Genomic DNA, 14,113 nt, shown 5'->3' on the forward strand with positions numbered 1-14,113 from the left:
TCCGCTGATGTAGGATGTTTGACTCGGAATCTGCGGCTGTTGAAAGCAGCCGAAAGGAGCAAGCGAAACTCTAGTGAGGAACTTGCTATAGAGATCCAGAGGGAAAACAGTGTTTACAACGCAGACAGAACTATGCAGTGCCATTACAACGCAGGCACTACAATGAACGCGTCGTTATCATGCATTCCATCACAACCAGAGGCGCAACTAGAACCAAATTTCGGGGGCGGGGGGGGCTAAGAAAAAAATGTGGGGTGGGGTCTAATTCTTCCAGCAAAAGGCAGAGTGGAGATGCAGGGGCTCTAAGAAGAGGTGAAAAAACAACAAAGCTTCATTAACAAGCAAATGGTATTTTAAAGACCTATGAAGTACTCAGGTGCGGCTGTGAATGTGCCCGGGAAGCTGTCTTAGCCTGGGCTGGCACACATGACGGGTGGGGGGGGGGGCTGGAGCCCCTTGAGCCCGATGGGCATTGCACACCTGATTACAACGCATTTCATTACAAAGACTTGCTTTAGGGATCGGATTGTTGGAATTTAAATTCAACACCTTCCCTACTGTTGCACAGACTGGAGTTGGAATAGTAAAATATACTATTCCAAAGTCCAGCGCTTCCCTAAAGCAAGTCTTTGTAATGACTTGTGTTGTAATGGAACCCGTGATAATGACGTGTTCGTTGTAGTGCCCGCGTTGTAAAGGCACGCATTGTAAAAGCTTGCATGAATATGTCATACATCCAGCCACAGGAATTCCCCATTTCTGAGGGTAACTTCATGGCACATCTCTTAATTCTGAGGTATTACTCCCACCCCAGACCTGCACACATGCTATTGTAGTTCTGAGGTGTTGTGGGGAACACCAGACCGTTTTCTGGGCCCACAGAAATGGACACTTAGCAGGTAAAATACACATCACCATGAACAACAGTAGGATGACTCCAGACAGGGAGAGGATGTGACGTTGGGCCAGAGCGGTCCAACTGTGGAACCGAGGTTCGAGTCTCAGATGCGGCTCAACATCCTGTGATTCTGGGAAAACCACTCAATATCACTGTTCCTAGGTGGAAAGAAATCTGACCTCGGGTAATAATGCTGGCGCTCATGTACAGCGCTCCAATGCCCCCGGGCCGAGTTCACTCTGCATAAAAATGAAGGAAAAAAATGGGATGTAGTTTTGCTGAAAAAGCGGTGGCCCATGTCATCAATTTAAGTGTTGGTGATTATGGGGGAGCAGCGCACATACATAGCATTAACAATGAGTGAAACTGGGGTGCTGCTAGAACCCTTTAATCTGCGGCACTCTTGGTCTAGTGGATTTAAAAGCGCGAAACTGGCAAAAAAAGTAAATTGCTCGTCATTAAGATCTGGAGAAAGAGGGATTTGTGTCTTATTCTCCGAATGCGTTCAATGTGTACGTTTTTAATAAGGTAATTTGCATTACCACTGAAAGGATCGGGCCGAGCAGCGCTGCTGTCGTGCCAGGTGCTGGTGAGGCATGCCCGGGCATCGCTCGCCCCACTGCCGGAGCTGCAGCTGGGAGGAGACGGGAGGCTGCGTCCAGCTCTCCCCGACAGATGCCCCGCTCCCTCCCCATTGTTGAGAAGTGTGGAAGCTGCGACAACACCCTGCCCAGTGCCCACCCGAGGAGGAGGCGGCCATCCTTTCACACTGCACAGAAGGAGGTGTTGCAATGAGACTAATGACAGCCTTCCCAGCATGCTCTGCGCCCGGCATCTGCCACCTTCTGTTCTGTCCCATATGTTATGAGCCGTGCATCCTCGTGAAGTCCCACTCAGGCTGATAGGGGGCTAGAAATCTCGGCAGGCCCATACCCTATTGCTACGTTCAGGCTACATTTGTGTATTTCAAACCAAAAAAAGTGTTGTCTGTTGAGTAGCCCAAACGAGGCAGGTGGGGGAATGCTGACAGAAGCAAGTCATCGGCCCTTATCCAGAGTATGGCGGACAGAGAGAGCTGTCCCAAACGAGGCAGATGCCCCATTAGCCACAGTGCAAGTGCATTATAGCCTGTGGCACTGGTAATACAGCAGACGGGATACTCTTAATGTTTTGCCAGAGTGTCGGTCTGCCACCCTCAAAATAAAGCTCTTTTCGCTGAATCGAGTTGATGGTCTAGACCTGCCTTAAAAACTGTTCACAAAACGTCTCCAGTGTGAGGTACGCCTACTCAGGGCTTTAAGTGGGATTAATAAACTGGAGGGTCCTCTCAAAGGGGCGAGGCCAATATAATTAAGGGCGTGGCTTTAAAACACTTAAGCTAAAAATCTGTGCTTAGCATAGTGTGCCGCCCGACTTGTATTTTGCTGTTTCTGTCATTGCATCCAGATATATGTTACAACTAGTAACATCATACCTACAAGAAGTCAGGACTATTCGCTTTGTCAGTGGTTGTTAGATGCATAAGATAAATAAGCAGCAACAATGGTATGTATATAATATTGAAAAAGCTTCCACTTAAAGCCCTGGTGTTTCAAAAAGAGAAGGGAAATCCAGAGAGAAAATGTCTCTCTTTAAAGGATTTCCCTTCCCCTACACTTTGCCGTCACTTCTCCACTAGTGAGAAATGAGCAGTGTGAGCACGCGCACATCATGTGCCTGCTCTCACTACAGTCTGGAAAAAAACGGACCGCCTGTGTCAGGGCACCAAACAGAGCTTGATAGAGACCCGTTTCGTGGCCCCCTTTAAAAAACTGCCGGTGCTCAGACCCGGCCCACTTAAAGCCCTGCACCCACTTAGATCTGCCTCACTCTGTAGTACCCAAGGCTGATCCCCCCTCCTGCCCTTCACTTTTCCCTACCCACTGCGAGGCCGGCCTCTTAGGTGTAAAGCACAATATAAAATAAATGTATCACATGCATCGCTGTATGTTCAGACTTGTCCTTGTCCTGACCCTTTACCCTACAGCTTTAAAGGGACATATGTGAACAAGCAATGGCATAGCCAATAGGTCTCGCCTTTGGGACCTTATAAGCGTTTTGTTATACAGCACAATATCCTTGGTGCAACCACATCAACTGTTGCATGGCTAAACACTTATAAGGTCCTAAAGGTGAGACCTATTGGCTATGCCAATGCTTGTTTTTAATGCAGTGCAGCGGGGAATCCACAATCGGGGTGGCGAAGAACTTCAGAGGAGCATCACGAGGATGCAGATGAGCAGGAGGCAGATTAGAATAAGCGAGAAATTGATGAAGAGGTCCTGCATGTTTTGGCGGGCCTGCGGGTTGACCTCGATGGCGGAGGCTCTGCTCATTGCAGAGCGGGTTATGTTCTGAACTTTCTCCATGGTTAGGCCTTGGGCGGGTTGTAGTGGCAGTGCAGAGCGACAGACAGGAGGGCTCAGATGCAGTGCAACGGGTCTTTCTCTTCTCTCTTTCTAGTGGGTCTTTGTGAAGCTGAGAAAGCAGGAGAGGGAAGAGTTAGAAACAGACATGTAAAGTGTGTTAAGCAATGTAAAGCGCGATAAAAGCAACATGGGCTCTGAGGGGGCAAAAGCAGTTTAGGTGGATTAGAGGCACAAAATGGCAGAAATTTGTATGTGAATGCAATGATCAGTGATGATGGCAATATAAGGTCCAGTAGATTATTTAAAGAATAATGGCCCTTTGCAAATACGTTTTGCCACTCCTTATGATAAGGAGCCCTCTAAAAATCATAGAAGACGCAAAACACAGAATGAGGCATGCATTGACGCGTGGGTATGTCCTAGAGCGAGCATAGCTTCTTTCTTTACTCCTACCTGCACCTCCCTGAAGTTACTCCAGGAAACAAATAGCCAAAATACAGGGGCTCATGGACACGTTTCTGCTGGAGTTTCCTTTTAAGTACCTCCCCTTGCTCATTTCTCCCTCACTTGTGCCTACATGTAAGCGCAAGCATACAAACATATTTTATCTTGTGTTTACTTCTTTTGTTCTTACCCAATATATTATGTGAACCCCATGAAACATGTAGGGATTGTGGAATTATAAACAAAAAAACACATCTACAAAAGCAATTGGCTATTAGATCCTTTGAAAGGCCTGTGAACACCCCATCCCTCCCCGCACTACCACCAGATATGGGTTTACTTCTGTACTCTGGATTGGAAAGACCCTGGTAAGAGGTTTCAAAGAAACAAGCCAGCCCTAAAAATGTGTTTACACCCAAAAGGAAGCACACTGGAACGTGGTGGCGTCAGATAATCTGGATTAGTGGCACTTGGCACCAACATTTGTAAATTAATTTGTACATTAATACATCATCGCACTGCACCACAAATAAACGAGATGTTGAAAAGAGCCAGTAAATAACTGAAATCACCATTTTTGGTAATGAAAATGTATGCCATTCTCTCTCATATAATCTTGCTGTGGTGCATTAATGATGGTCCTATCCATCCATCCTTCATTTTTCTTTCATGAGGCATCATCTTCCTGCAGATGTCCTCACCGATATACTGTGGTCTACAGACCCCAGTGTGGTGGGCAATGTTGTATCTCTACCTGACTGTAAGCAGGGCCGGCTCTAGTGCTGGTGGCGCCCTGTGCGACAATGTTTGTTGTGCCCCCCCCCCCCCAATGACCACCTCCACCACGGATTCTCTCACTAGCACCCTTTAACAGTGACCAAGTCACCATAACCACACTTTCTCAGATGCATTGAATTAGTTGTATAGCGCAACTCATACCAGTGTAGGGTGTCCGAGCACTTTGCATCACACACACATTACACAGAGACAATCAATCATCCGTGTGTAAATCATTGTATAGGAAATGTTACATAAGCCAAAGGACTGAAAGTGTAGGAGTCACATGTCATCCATACTGGTAGGCAGTATAGTTTAAGAGTGCTTGGTGTGGAGAAGCACAAACTCAGAGTCGAAAATGAAACATCATAGTTGGGAGTTTTCTTTAATAATAAGAATCAATTTCTAGCCAAATTAACCCTTTTTGCAACATTAATCAATGTTTTAATAATGTATACTTTGCGGTGTGTATGCAGTTCTGGGATGAAAGTTAATAGCTCACTATTCTATATTAGGACTTTAAATTAAAAATTGCAAGTAACAAAAGGATGTCTCTTTTGAAAGCAGTAATCTGCTGATCTGTTTAAATCATATGCACGCTGTAATCTACTTGGTACACGTTCTTTGCAGCAGGCATATTAACCCTCTGCACTAACTTCACCTAAGTCAAAACCTCCACTATACAAAATGCTGATCTCTCTCCAGGAAGATAATTAATCACGCGAGTTTTTTTTTGTGAGGCCTGGTAATTGCCAGGGGAAAGAAACGCTGCAGCAGGTGCTTCAAAAGCATAATACACTTTCAAACACAGCACCCGCCCCCGGGAAGGCAGCACCCGGTGCGGTGGCACCGGTCGCACCGCCCTGACTGTAAGGGTTTAATTTGTGTTAAAAAAGAAAACAAAAGCACATGCCCAAAGTTTTTCTTAGTAGCCGAACGCTGGGGATTGAGAACACCAATGCTGCAGCGCCTTTGCTCCATTGTACCTGCCTTCCTTCCTTCACTCTGCATTTTCTTTCCTTTTTATCTCGCTTTTGCAGGTTTTATTTTGTTTTTGCTTTACTTCTATGAAGTAAAATCCTGGTTCAGTGAGTGATGGTGTATGAGTGGTCATGCATTCACTGAAGTGTAAAAGGCGGACTTTTCTATTTAAATAAAGTACTGGTAAGGGTCGCGTGGGGAGTGAAAGGGAGGATCGGGTGGTAGATCAGAAATCAATATTTTTGTGCATGCTCACCATGGAGCCAAGGGAGGTTTGCAGTTTTATGACAAGGGAGGCAAACGTTTTTGCAGGTTCCCCCTTTTAAGTTTCTGATCTTTCATCTAGGTATAGTTAATATTACAGGGTGCACACCCTGCAAGGACTACCCACTTTGATTGATAAGTAAATACTTTGCAAAGATCGTTTGCTTACCCTGATGTGATGGAAATAAGGCTAAGGTTTATAAGATATTTTCTTTATTTTAGGTCTCATGGTTCGTCAAAAAGAAATAATTCCAACATCACCATCCTACAGTGCAGCTCTAGTTGTCGTATTTCCAATTTGCTTATAATAGTTACAGGTTTTATTGTGAATGAAGCTTGTCTAATTCCGATCCCAGTGAAAGTTGTGCTATTGGAAATGGACTGCATGGGGTATCTGATGATGCTGCATTGTAGGGTGTTTATTGAAGTAACCCATTGCTGGGATTGACCCCATCCTGCCCTTCAGTAGGGTGGAGGGGGCCACTTATGGTTTGTGCATCTTGTCAGAGCAGCCTCGGGCTCCCTGCTCTTCCTCGGCATTAAAAATTAGAATGACCTGTCTAGCATAATGTTTCACATTGATGGAAAAAACCCATTATGTCTGTTGTAAGGGGCATAGTTTGTCCTCAAGATAGTGCTCGAGCTCCGCTGCGTCAGCTACAGGCCTATGAGCATATACTCCAGCATAATAGTCCGTAAAGGCACGTAAAATATTGGGCGTATCATAGTATGTGCCCGCGTCAGTGGTGATCGACTGAACCATATGTGCTATCTTCTGGGGCTCCAGTATACGACTGGCCAACACCCGGCCCGGCCGGCCTCCTTCCCCATAATATCGTGCTTTACAGCGACGCGACAGATGGTTTATCTCTTGGTCAGCTGTTGCACTGTATTCTACTGTTTTCCCCTTAATAAGTGCCAACGTGCCGGGGTTTGCTCGGTCCTCGTACTCGCGTTCTAGAGCACTGAGTTCCTTTTCCAGCACAGTCATGGTGTGGCGCAATGACTTTAAGAGCCCGGCCTGAAGACTAATACAGTTCCCCCGTATGGTTACTTTAAATGCTTCCCACAACAATTCCATAGTCGGAACGGACCCTGAATTGAGCGCAAAATAATCAGAGATAGCCTCCCGGATCCCCTCCTTAAATACCTGATCTAGCAATGACGTCGATTGTAACTACTGAAAGGGCGGAGGAGTGCAAGACGGCAACGCCATGTCCAGTACCACCGGCGAATGATCCGACAGTGTCTGAGGCAGGTGCCTCACCGAGGTGGTCCAGGTACAGACCTCCGGCGTACCCAGCCAGTAGTCTAAGCGGGACCAGGACTGTCGTGCATATGAGTGACATGTACCCTCTCTATTATGCGGGTGCCTAAGGCGCCAGATGTCCGTAAGATTCAGGGACCTCATCCCATCCTGTACAGCCCTAGCAGCACACCGGGGGGCCAAAGCCGTCGCAGACCTCCGATCCAACGCAGGGTCTAAAACCACATTCAGGTCACCCCCACAGATAACCGCCGCAGGCGGTAATTGGTAGAGTTTACACCATATGGCATCAAAAAAGGTGGGATCATCCACATTAGGACCGTACACATTTACAATGGTCAGTTTTGTGTTATAGAGCATACCCTGCACTATTATAAAGCGTCCCTCAGCATCCTCATCCACATGTGTTGGGACAAACGGAACACCTTTTTTAACAAGGATCATCACTCCCCGCGCATACGAAGAGTACGAGGCGGCCAGCCGCACCCCCGCCCATCTACTGGCAGTCCGGGAGACATTCTGACTAGTGAGATGTGTCTCTTGCAATAGAGAAATGTGGATACGATGCCGATCTAAATAAGCTAACACCTGTCTCACTTTTTTGGCATTATTAAGACCCCGCACATTCCAGCTAATCCAGGAAATATTAGACTGTTGCATATCTGTCAGACGCACACTACCCATTCACATAGCGTACCATGCAATCTAGAAGACATGAGGCACACCACCCCATGTGCATTATACTAGACCAGCCAACACCAATACCATACCATATAGATCCCCAACCACCCCATCCACCCACAGCAGCAGAGAACATACACTGCCAGCAAACCCCCCCCATAAGCATAACAGAAGCAAAACAATCTGCTTTTCACAGCCCACTGTGGGCATGAAATTAAGAAAAACAGCACCTCTATAAGGTCGCCCAATGAAACCTCATCAACCAACATAACCCTTTGGGGTATTCCCATATTGTGGGTCGCTAGTAGCCCTTCGGCCCCCCGCAAAACCAGGATGGGCCGAGATATGTAGAATCAGGCTAACCAATACATAACTTTCCTCAATTGTCAGTGGCTGTTACCCCCAACCCAACAATAAGACAGCAACTCATGCTGCGCCCTCCCCGGAACCAGGACCCCCGCTGCTCCAACATCTATCTATGAACAGGTTCCCTCCAGCAGAGGATGGTCTTCTATGGATATCCAACTAAATGCATACTTTATCCCAAAAACATATATCAACCAGACTCCTCATACATAAGAGATTGTCCTCATAGGACTAGTAGAACAGTAATACTGAGCTCTAATAGTGCCTCCCAGGCTCAGTCTTCTGTGTCAGAGTTCCCATCTCTTTCACGCGGTGCCTCCTGCCGTTCAAGGCGCCGGATATATTGAAGTGCGTCTTTTGGCGCCAGGAAAATACGTGCCTTCCCGTTGTGCTGGATGCGTAGACGCGCTGGGTAGAGCATGACATATTGGATTTTTAGGGTTTGCAGCTTTTTCTTAACCGTTTGGAATTCTTGGCGAGCTTGCTGCACTGCGACCGTGAAATCAGGGAAAAGCTCTATCCTCATTCCCTGATACTCCAGTCGTCCCTTTTCCCTGGCCAGCCTGAGAGCAGTGTCCCTGTCCCTATAATTCAGCAATCTGGCGATTATAATGCGTGGCGGAGCACCTGGGACCGGCCGAGCAGCTAGGGAGCGGTGGGCTCGCTCAACTATGAGCATCTTCGAAAAGTGCTCCACTCCCAGCAGGGTTGTGAGCATTGTTTCGACATATGTTTCCATGGAACCAGTGTTGGTACTCTCCGCAACCCCAGTAATGCGAAGATTATTCCTGCGGGAGCGGGCTTCAAAGTCCTCATTCTTGGCCCTGATCACCTCCAGTATTTTTTCCATGCTAGCACATGACGCACTAACTGCCTCCACTCGGTCCTCTGCTGTAGAAATGCACTGCTCAGCCTCCGCGATCTGCGAGTCGTGCTTCGTAATTTTCGAGGCCATATTGTCCATGCGCATGTTGATGTGGTCGATCTTGGCGTCAATAGTGTGCAGACTCTGTTGCATGCTGAGCATCATGCGCTCCAATTTCGTGGTTGTACCAGCCTCCAAGTCAGGGTCAGAGTCTGTGACAGCAGGTGTGGCGGCTTTAGTATGTTTTTTTGCCTCAAACTGCAGCTTGGTTTGCTGTTTGTCCGCCTTGCCCATTCTGACCAACTATTAGTTATCAATCCTGTGGACTGAGGCGCCACCCAAGGTATTAAGGAGCAGTAAATCAGCTTACCGCAGGATGCAACCAGCGCAACTCAAACAGATATAATCCAGCTCCCGAAATCCACTGCGTCACGCAGACAAAGTCAATGGCGTGCGACACAGACCCCAGCCCGCCTGACAATGACAAAGGCAAGGCACACTACACAGCAGATTGCCTGTAGCAAAGGTGACCACCATGCAGTGGCTACAAGACAGGCGCAGTCCCAGGCAAGGGGATCAGAGAGGTGAGCTGCTCTTTGCGACAGCCAGGGGCACGGTCACAACTGTATAAAGCGAGCACTACGTGATAATGGAAAACCATGGACAATACCTTCCAGGCATACAGGGATTCAGCCAGGTATCAGAGGATCATCCCCGGGTGCCTCCAAGGACATCAGCAGCAGCGCACCACATGCTCCGTAGTGTCAATCGCAGAGAGATCGCCGGCACCACAGAGGTTGGATGTTACGTTATGTTATCTTATTTTAATTTATTCAGCGCACAGCTACTCGGAAGTGTCCCGGCGCTATAGACCGCTGGGGAACCCGTCCTGGCTATCCCTGTGAGATGGTCCCTTTCTGGGTATCTCCAAGGTGAAACCAGGCATCCCCGGCGTCTGTGGGGGGCCGTTGTAGAGATGAGGCAAGCTTAATGCCCAGAGTTGCCGAGTGTGTTCCTGGTTAGAGTAGGTACCGAGGCGAGAATTATCAAGTCCGTTTTGACCCTGGTCCACAACCCTGCCGCGTCAGGAATTGAACCCTGGTCCCTGGCCGATTCTCTGCTTACGGGTCTGCTGCCTCTAACCAGTGAGCCACACCTCTCCACACCACCAGCAGGCAACCTCCACCGCCCAGCCGCTACAGCGCAGTCCCAGGCGCAAGGCGGATGCAGGAGCAGGCTAGCACCAGAAAATAACCATCATCCCGGCCGCGTGCGGCCCAGAGCACTGATAGAGGGAGTCCCCCGCCGCCAGTCAGCTAACGGCCGCCGCGCTAAGAACACAGACACGGCCTCATCAAGCGTCCGCACTCGCGCGCACCAGCCGCCACATCCAGCTCCCCGGGGGTCTCCAGAGCTCAGCAAAGGTTTGTCAGGGCCCCTGCACCGCCCCACGCTGCACTCCGCGCCGCCTCACCTCAGGCCCGGCTCGTTGCTCGCTAATCACCAATGCGAGATCGCGCTGTTTCCTCCGGTGTCCGAGGCAGAGGCTGGCCGCCAGATGCCGTCCCCACGCCCCTCTGTCCGGTGAGCTTGCGGGGCTGCAGCCGATGTCACCAGCAGCGGGGGGCCGCAACGCCGATTCCGAGCACCAGAGGGTCCCACAGGCCACCACCGGGCCGCAGCAGCCACACCGCAGAAGCCGTCGGCGATGCGGGGAACAGTCCAAGCTCAGGGAGCCGCCATTTTACCGCAGGCGAGGCTGGCAAGTCAAGGTGAGCTGACGCCCGATAGAAGCAGTCTGAGTTCCCAGGTAAGCCGCCAACACAGTCCACAATGCTATTGAATCTGATACTGCCTTAGTTCAGCCATGGATGGCGCCTGATGAGTCGGATATTTGACGGATGTTTATCTCGGCCAGCAGAGCTGCACTAGGGTGCGGCCATTTTGCTCCGGGCTCGCTAGCGCCCCCCCAACAGCAACCCCATTTGCTTTTGTGAGTAACACCTTTACTCCTATACATCTTATCAGTTTTCTCATGTGCCTTCTTATTTAAAACTGCTCTCATTTCATAGAAGTATAAGCTTCAGGTCCTAAGAAGAGTTAATTTTCCTTGCTGCCAATCATGTCGTAGAATTTGCACTATTCTTTAACATTTGATGGAGTATATGGCACAGTTGATTTTAGGTCACATTATCGAGGTCATTAATATTGAACTAAAACTTATTGAGCCTGTTACATCAACTACCACTATATTGTCAAGTTAAGTATATATAGAGAAGTATGGAGTTACTATTCTATCTTTGCAAAATAGTGGCAGCCAATTTTACAGATTCAATATTTAAAAAACACATTTTATTACATTTTCTACATAACTGCTGTCAAAGACAAATACAGATCTCATCTTCGACCATCTGTAGTACATAATCATGTATGTTACAGTTTCCACCTCTCCCTGCTCCCAGCCTCCCACCAATAGTACTGAAGAAGTCTCCATTAATCATTAATCGAGAAGTGTCAGATTTCTTTGCCTGTGGACCTTTGCTGGTTCTTAACCAGCTCTAACATAATTCCTCTATGTTGGGCATAATCTCCCCAGACCTTCACATATTTGTGGGGGCAGCCTCTAGCTGTATATACCAGGTCTTATATAGCCCTGCTTTCCAACCAACTAAAGAGAGGGGCTTCATTAATATGTCACTATATAGATCTATGTGTTTGAGTAGAAGGGACATTTTGGGGTCTCTTGGGAGGTACCAACCCAACACTTCTCTTATTGTCGAAATTACCATCTCCTAGAAGGGTTTTCAAGACCCCACAACTCCATACTGTATTCAGTAGGTCCCCTCCGTCCTCCTGGCAGTGCAGGCACCAACCATCATTTCCATAACTTGCATTAGGCCCAATACATGCAATGGAGGTAGTTCATGCATTCAATATTCTTGTAGATAAATATTTTGACAATGATACAGTGGCCCCCCCTAACAGTACAGATTTTGAAGGTCTTGGTCCATTAACTGCTTATTTTTATTTGATTATGCACAGCAGTTATTGACTATACTGGAATCACAGTACGGTAGAAACCGGCAGAAAATAGAAAAAGAAGTAGAAGAAAAAGAAAAAGGCAGCAAAACAGTGACCAAGGAAGAATGTGGAGATGAGAAACAGCCTGTAAAAATTCGAGAGAGAGGCGGTGGAAGAAAGAGGTGCGATATGAACTCAAGAGCAGCCTTGTTATTCAAACAATCGGTCAACTCTAGTGGGGGGCACCTAACAGAAACTATTAGTCACTGACATTTGTTACCCAAAATAAGTGCTGTTGAGTATCCTTTCAGCTGTACAGTCAACAATGCCAGATCACTTATTAAGCATGCACTAGATTTCGCGGTCTTTATGGAAAATCAGAATATTGACCTGGCCTTTATCACGCAAACCTGGGCAGATTTACCATCTGAACCAGATCTACCATTGGCTTTACCTGCAGGTTTCAGGATATATAGACACGACTGCCCACTAAATCATATTTAGAGATCATTTTAAAACTATTTTTAACGTCCTTCCCAATGGGCCACTCTGTGAAGCCATACATTTTAAAATTGAACTTAACAGTCACTATTCTTTTAATGGACTTCTTATTTATCGACCACTTGGATCCAGAACATCTTTCACCGAATCTATTGTGACGCCATAGATTTTACTATCCAGTGCAATTTTAATTTCCATATGGATATCCCGCTTGATCCAGATTCTTTGAATTTACTGAATCATTTTCTGGTGCAGGTCTAACACAAATTGTCCAGGGCTCTTCAGACAAAGCTGGTCATCTGTTTGATGGCATTTTTACGGACAATCCACAGCTCAAATGGATATCCTCTCTCTCCTTAAGATGTTCTGATCATAAGGCAATCATATTTGAGATAAATGGCGCATCCAAAACAGAAAAACCCTGCACAGAAATTGGAAGTATTACTCAACGCCTATGGAACACTATTGATGCTTGTCAGTTTAGTGCATCCCTTATTCAATCAACTCCATTGGTATGCCCTGATTTGGACATAGTTGCTCGTAATTGCCATCAATGGCTGGACGTATCGCTAACTCAGGTAGTTCCAGCAAAAATTTCTAATAGCCATAAGACTAATCCTTCTGAACCCTGATTCAGCGATGATCTCAGATGGAAAAAGCAGGAATGTTGGAGATTAGAACGTAAATGGAGACTTGAGTATAAACCAGAAGATAAAGAGGCAAGTTAAAATCAATCTACAGACCTACAAAAAAATGATTCTAATTGAAAAAAAGAACTACTTTGTGGCAAAAATACAAGGAGCTATGAACGCCTCAAAGGAATTATTTACAACAGTCAAAACATCCAGATCCAGATCCAAAGAATCCTAATATTAATCAACAATTCTGTAGCAAATTAGCACTTAATTTCCAAAATAAAGTTAAGTTGGTCTACAATTCTTTTCTAGACATTAATCAAACTGTCGATTTAAAGAACAGACCGCTGAAGAGCACCCACAGCGTCAGTACCCTATCCCATCAGACCTCTGACACTGGATCAGACTCAAAGGATACTGATGCAGCTTAAATCGGGTTCACCACAGGACCCATGTCCAGCCAAATAATTCATTTGGCCCCAGAGGAGATAGCTACACACCTCACGGCCATGTTTAACCTGTTTGAAGCAGGATATTTTCCAATAGACTGCAAGATAGGGTCTATTCTTCTAGTATTTAAAAAAATCAGCTTAGATACTGCAGGCCCTAACAATTATCGACCAATCACTCAACTACCATTTCCTGCCAAATCGGTCGAAAAAATCGTCAAACAGGAACTGACTACCTTTTTAGACAAAACAAAGAGTCTTGATTCTACACAGTTCGGATCTCGTAGTCATCATAGTACCGAGCTGGCGTTGGTCACAGCTACGGAAGAAATCATGCGGACGATAGACAGTGGAGAAAATGCGGCTTTGATCCTTCTGGATCTTTCAGCCGCATTTGAAACAATTAATCAAGCTCTTCTAATTGATCGCCTTGAATAAATTGGGATCTAAGATAATTCACTGAAGTTTATCACCTCCTTTGTGACTGACCGTATCCAGACGGTCTCTCTTGGTGAATTTACTTCACCAGCCTTATCTCTGCCCGGTGGGGTTCCTC

The 14,113-nt window shown here is 46.8% G+C and overlaps 1 protein-coding gene across 1 annotated transcript; it reads right to left on the bottom strand.

Annotated features, from left to right (window-relative positions):
• Positions 1–3,147: 3,147 nt before the first annotated feature.
• Positions 3,148–3,306, bottom strand: LOC146868687 (phospholamban-like). Its single transcript, XM_085616015.1, has one exon. The coding sequence runs from the start codon at positions 3,304–3,306 to the stop codon at positions 3,148–3,150; it is 159 nt and encodes a 52-aa protein (XP_085472141.1).
• Between the last annotated feature and the right edge of the window lie 10,807 nt (positions 3,307–14,113).

Source organism: Triturus cristatus, chromosome 1_2, assembly GCF_964204655.1.
Source record: "Triturus cristatus chromosome 1_2, aTriCri1.1, whole genome shotgun sequence".
Classification (NCBI taxonomy): domain Eukaryota; kingdom Metazoa; phylum Chordata; class Amphibia; order Caudata; family Salamandridae; genus Triturus; species Triturus cristatus.

Coding starts and splice junctions, on each gene's coding strand:
- LOC146868687 (XM_085616015.1), bottom strand. CDS start 3,306: ATGGAGAAAGTTCAGAACATAACCCGCTCTGCAATGAGCAGAGCCTCC.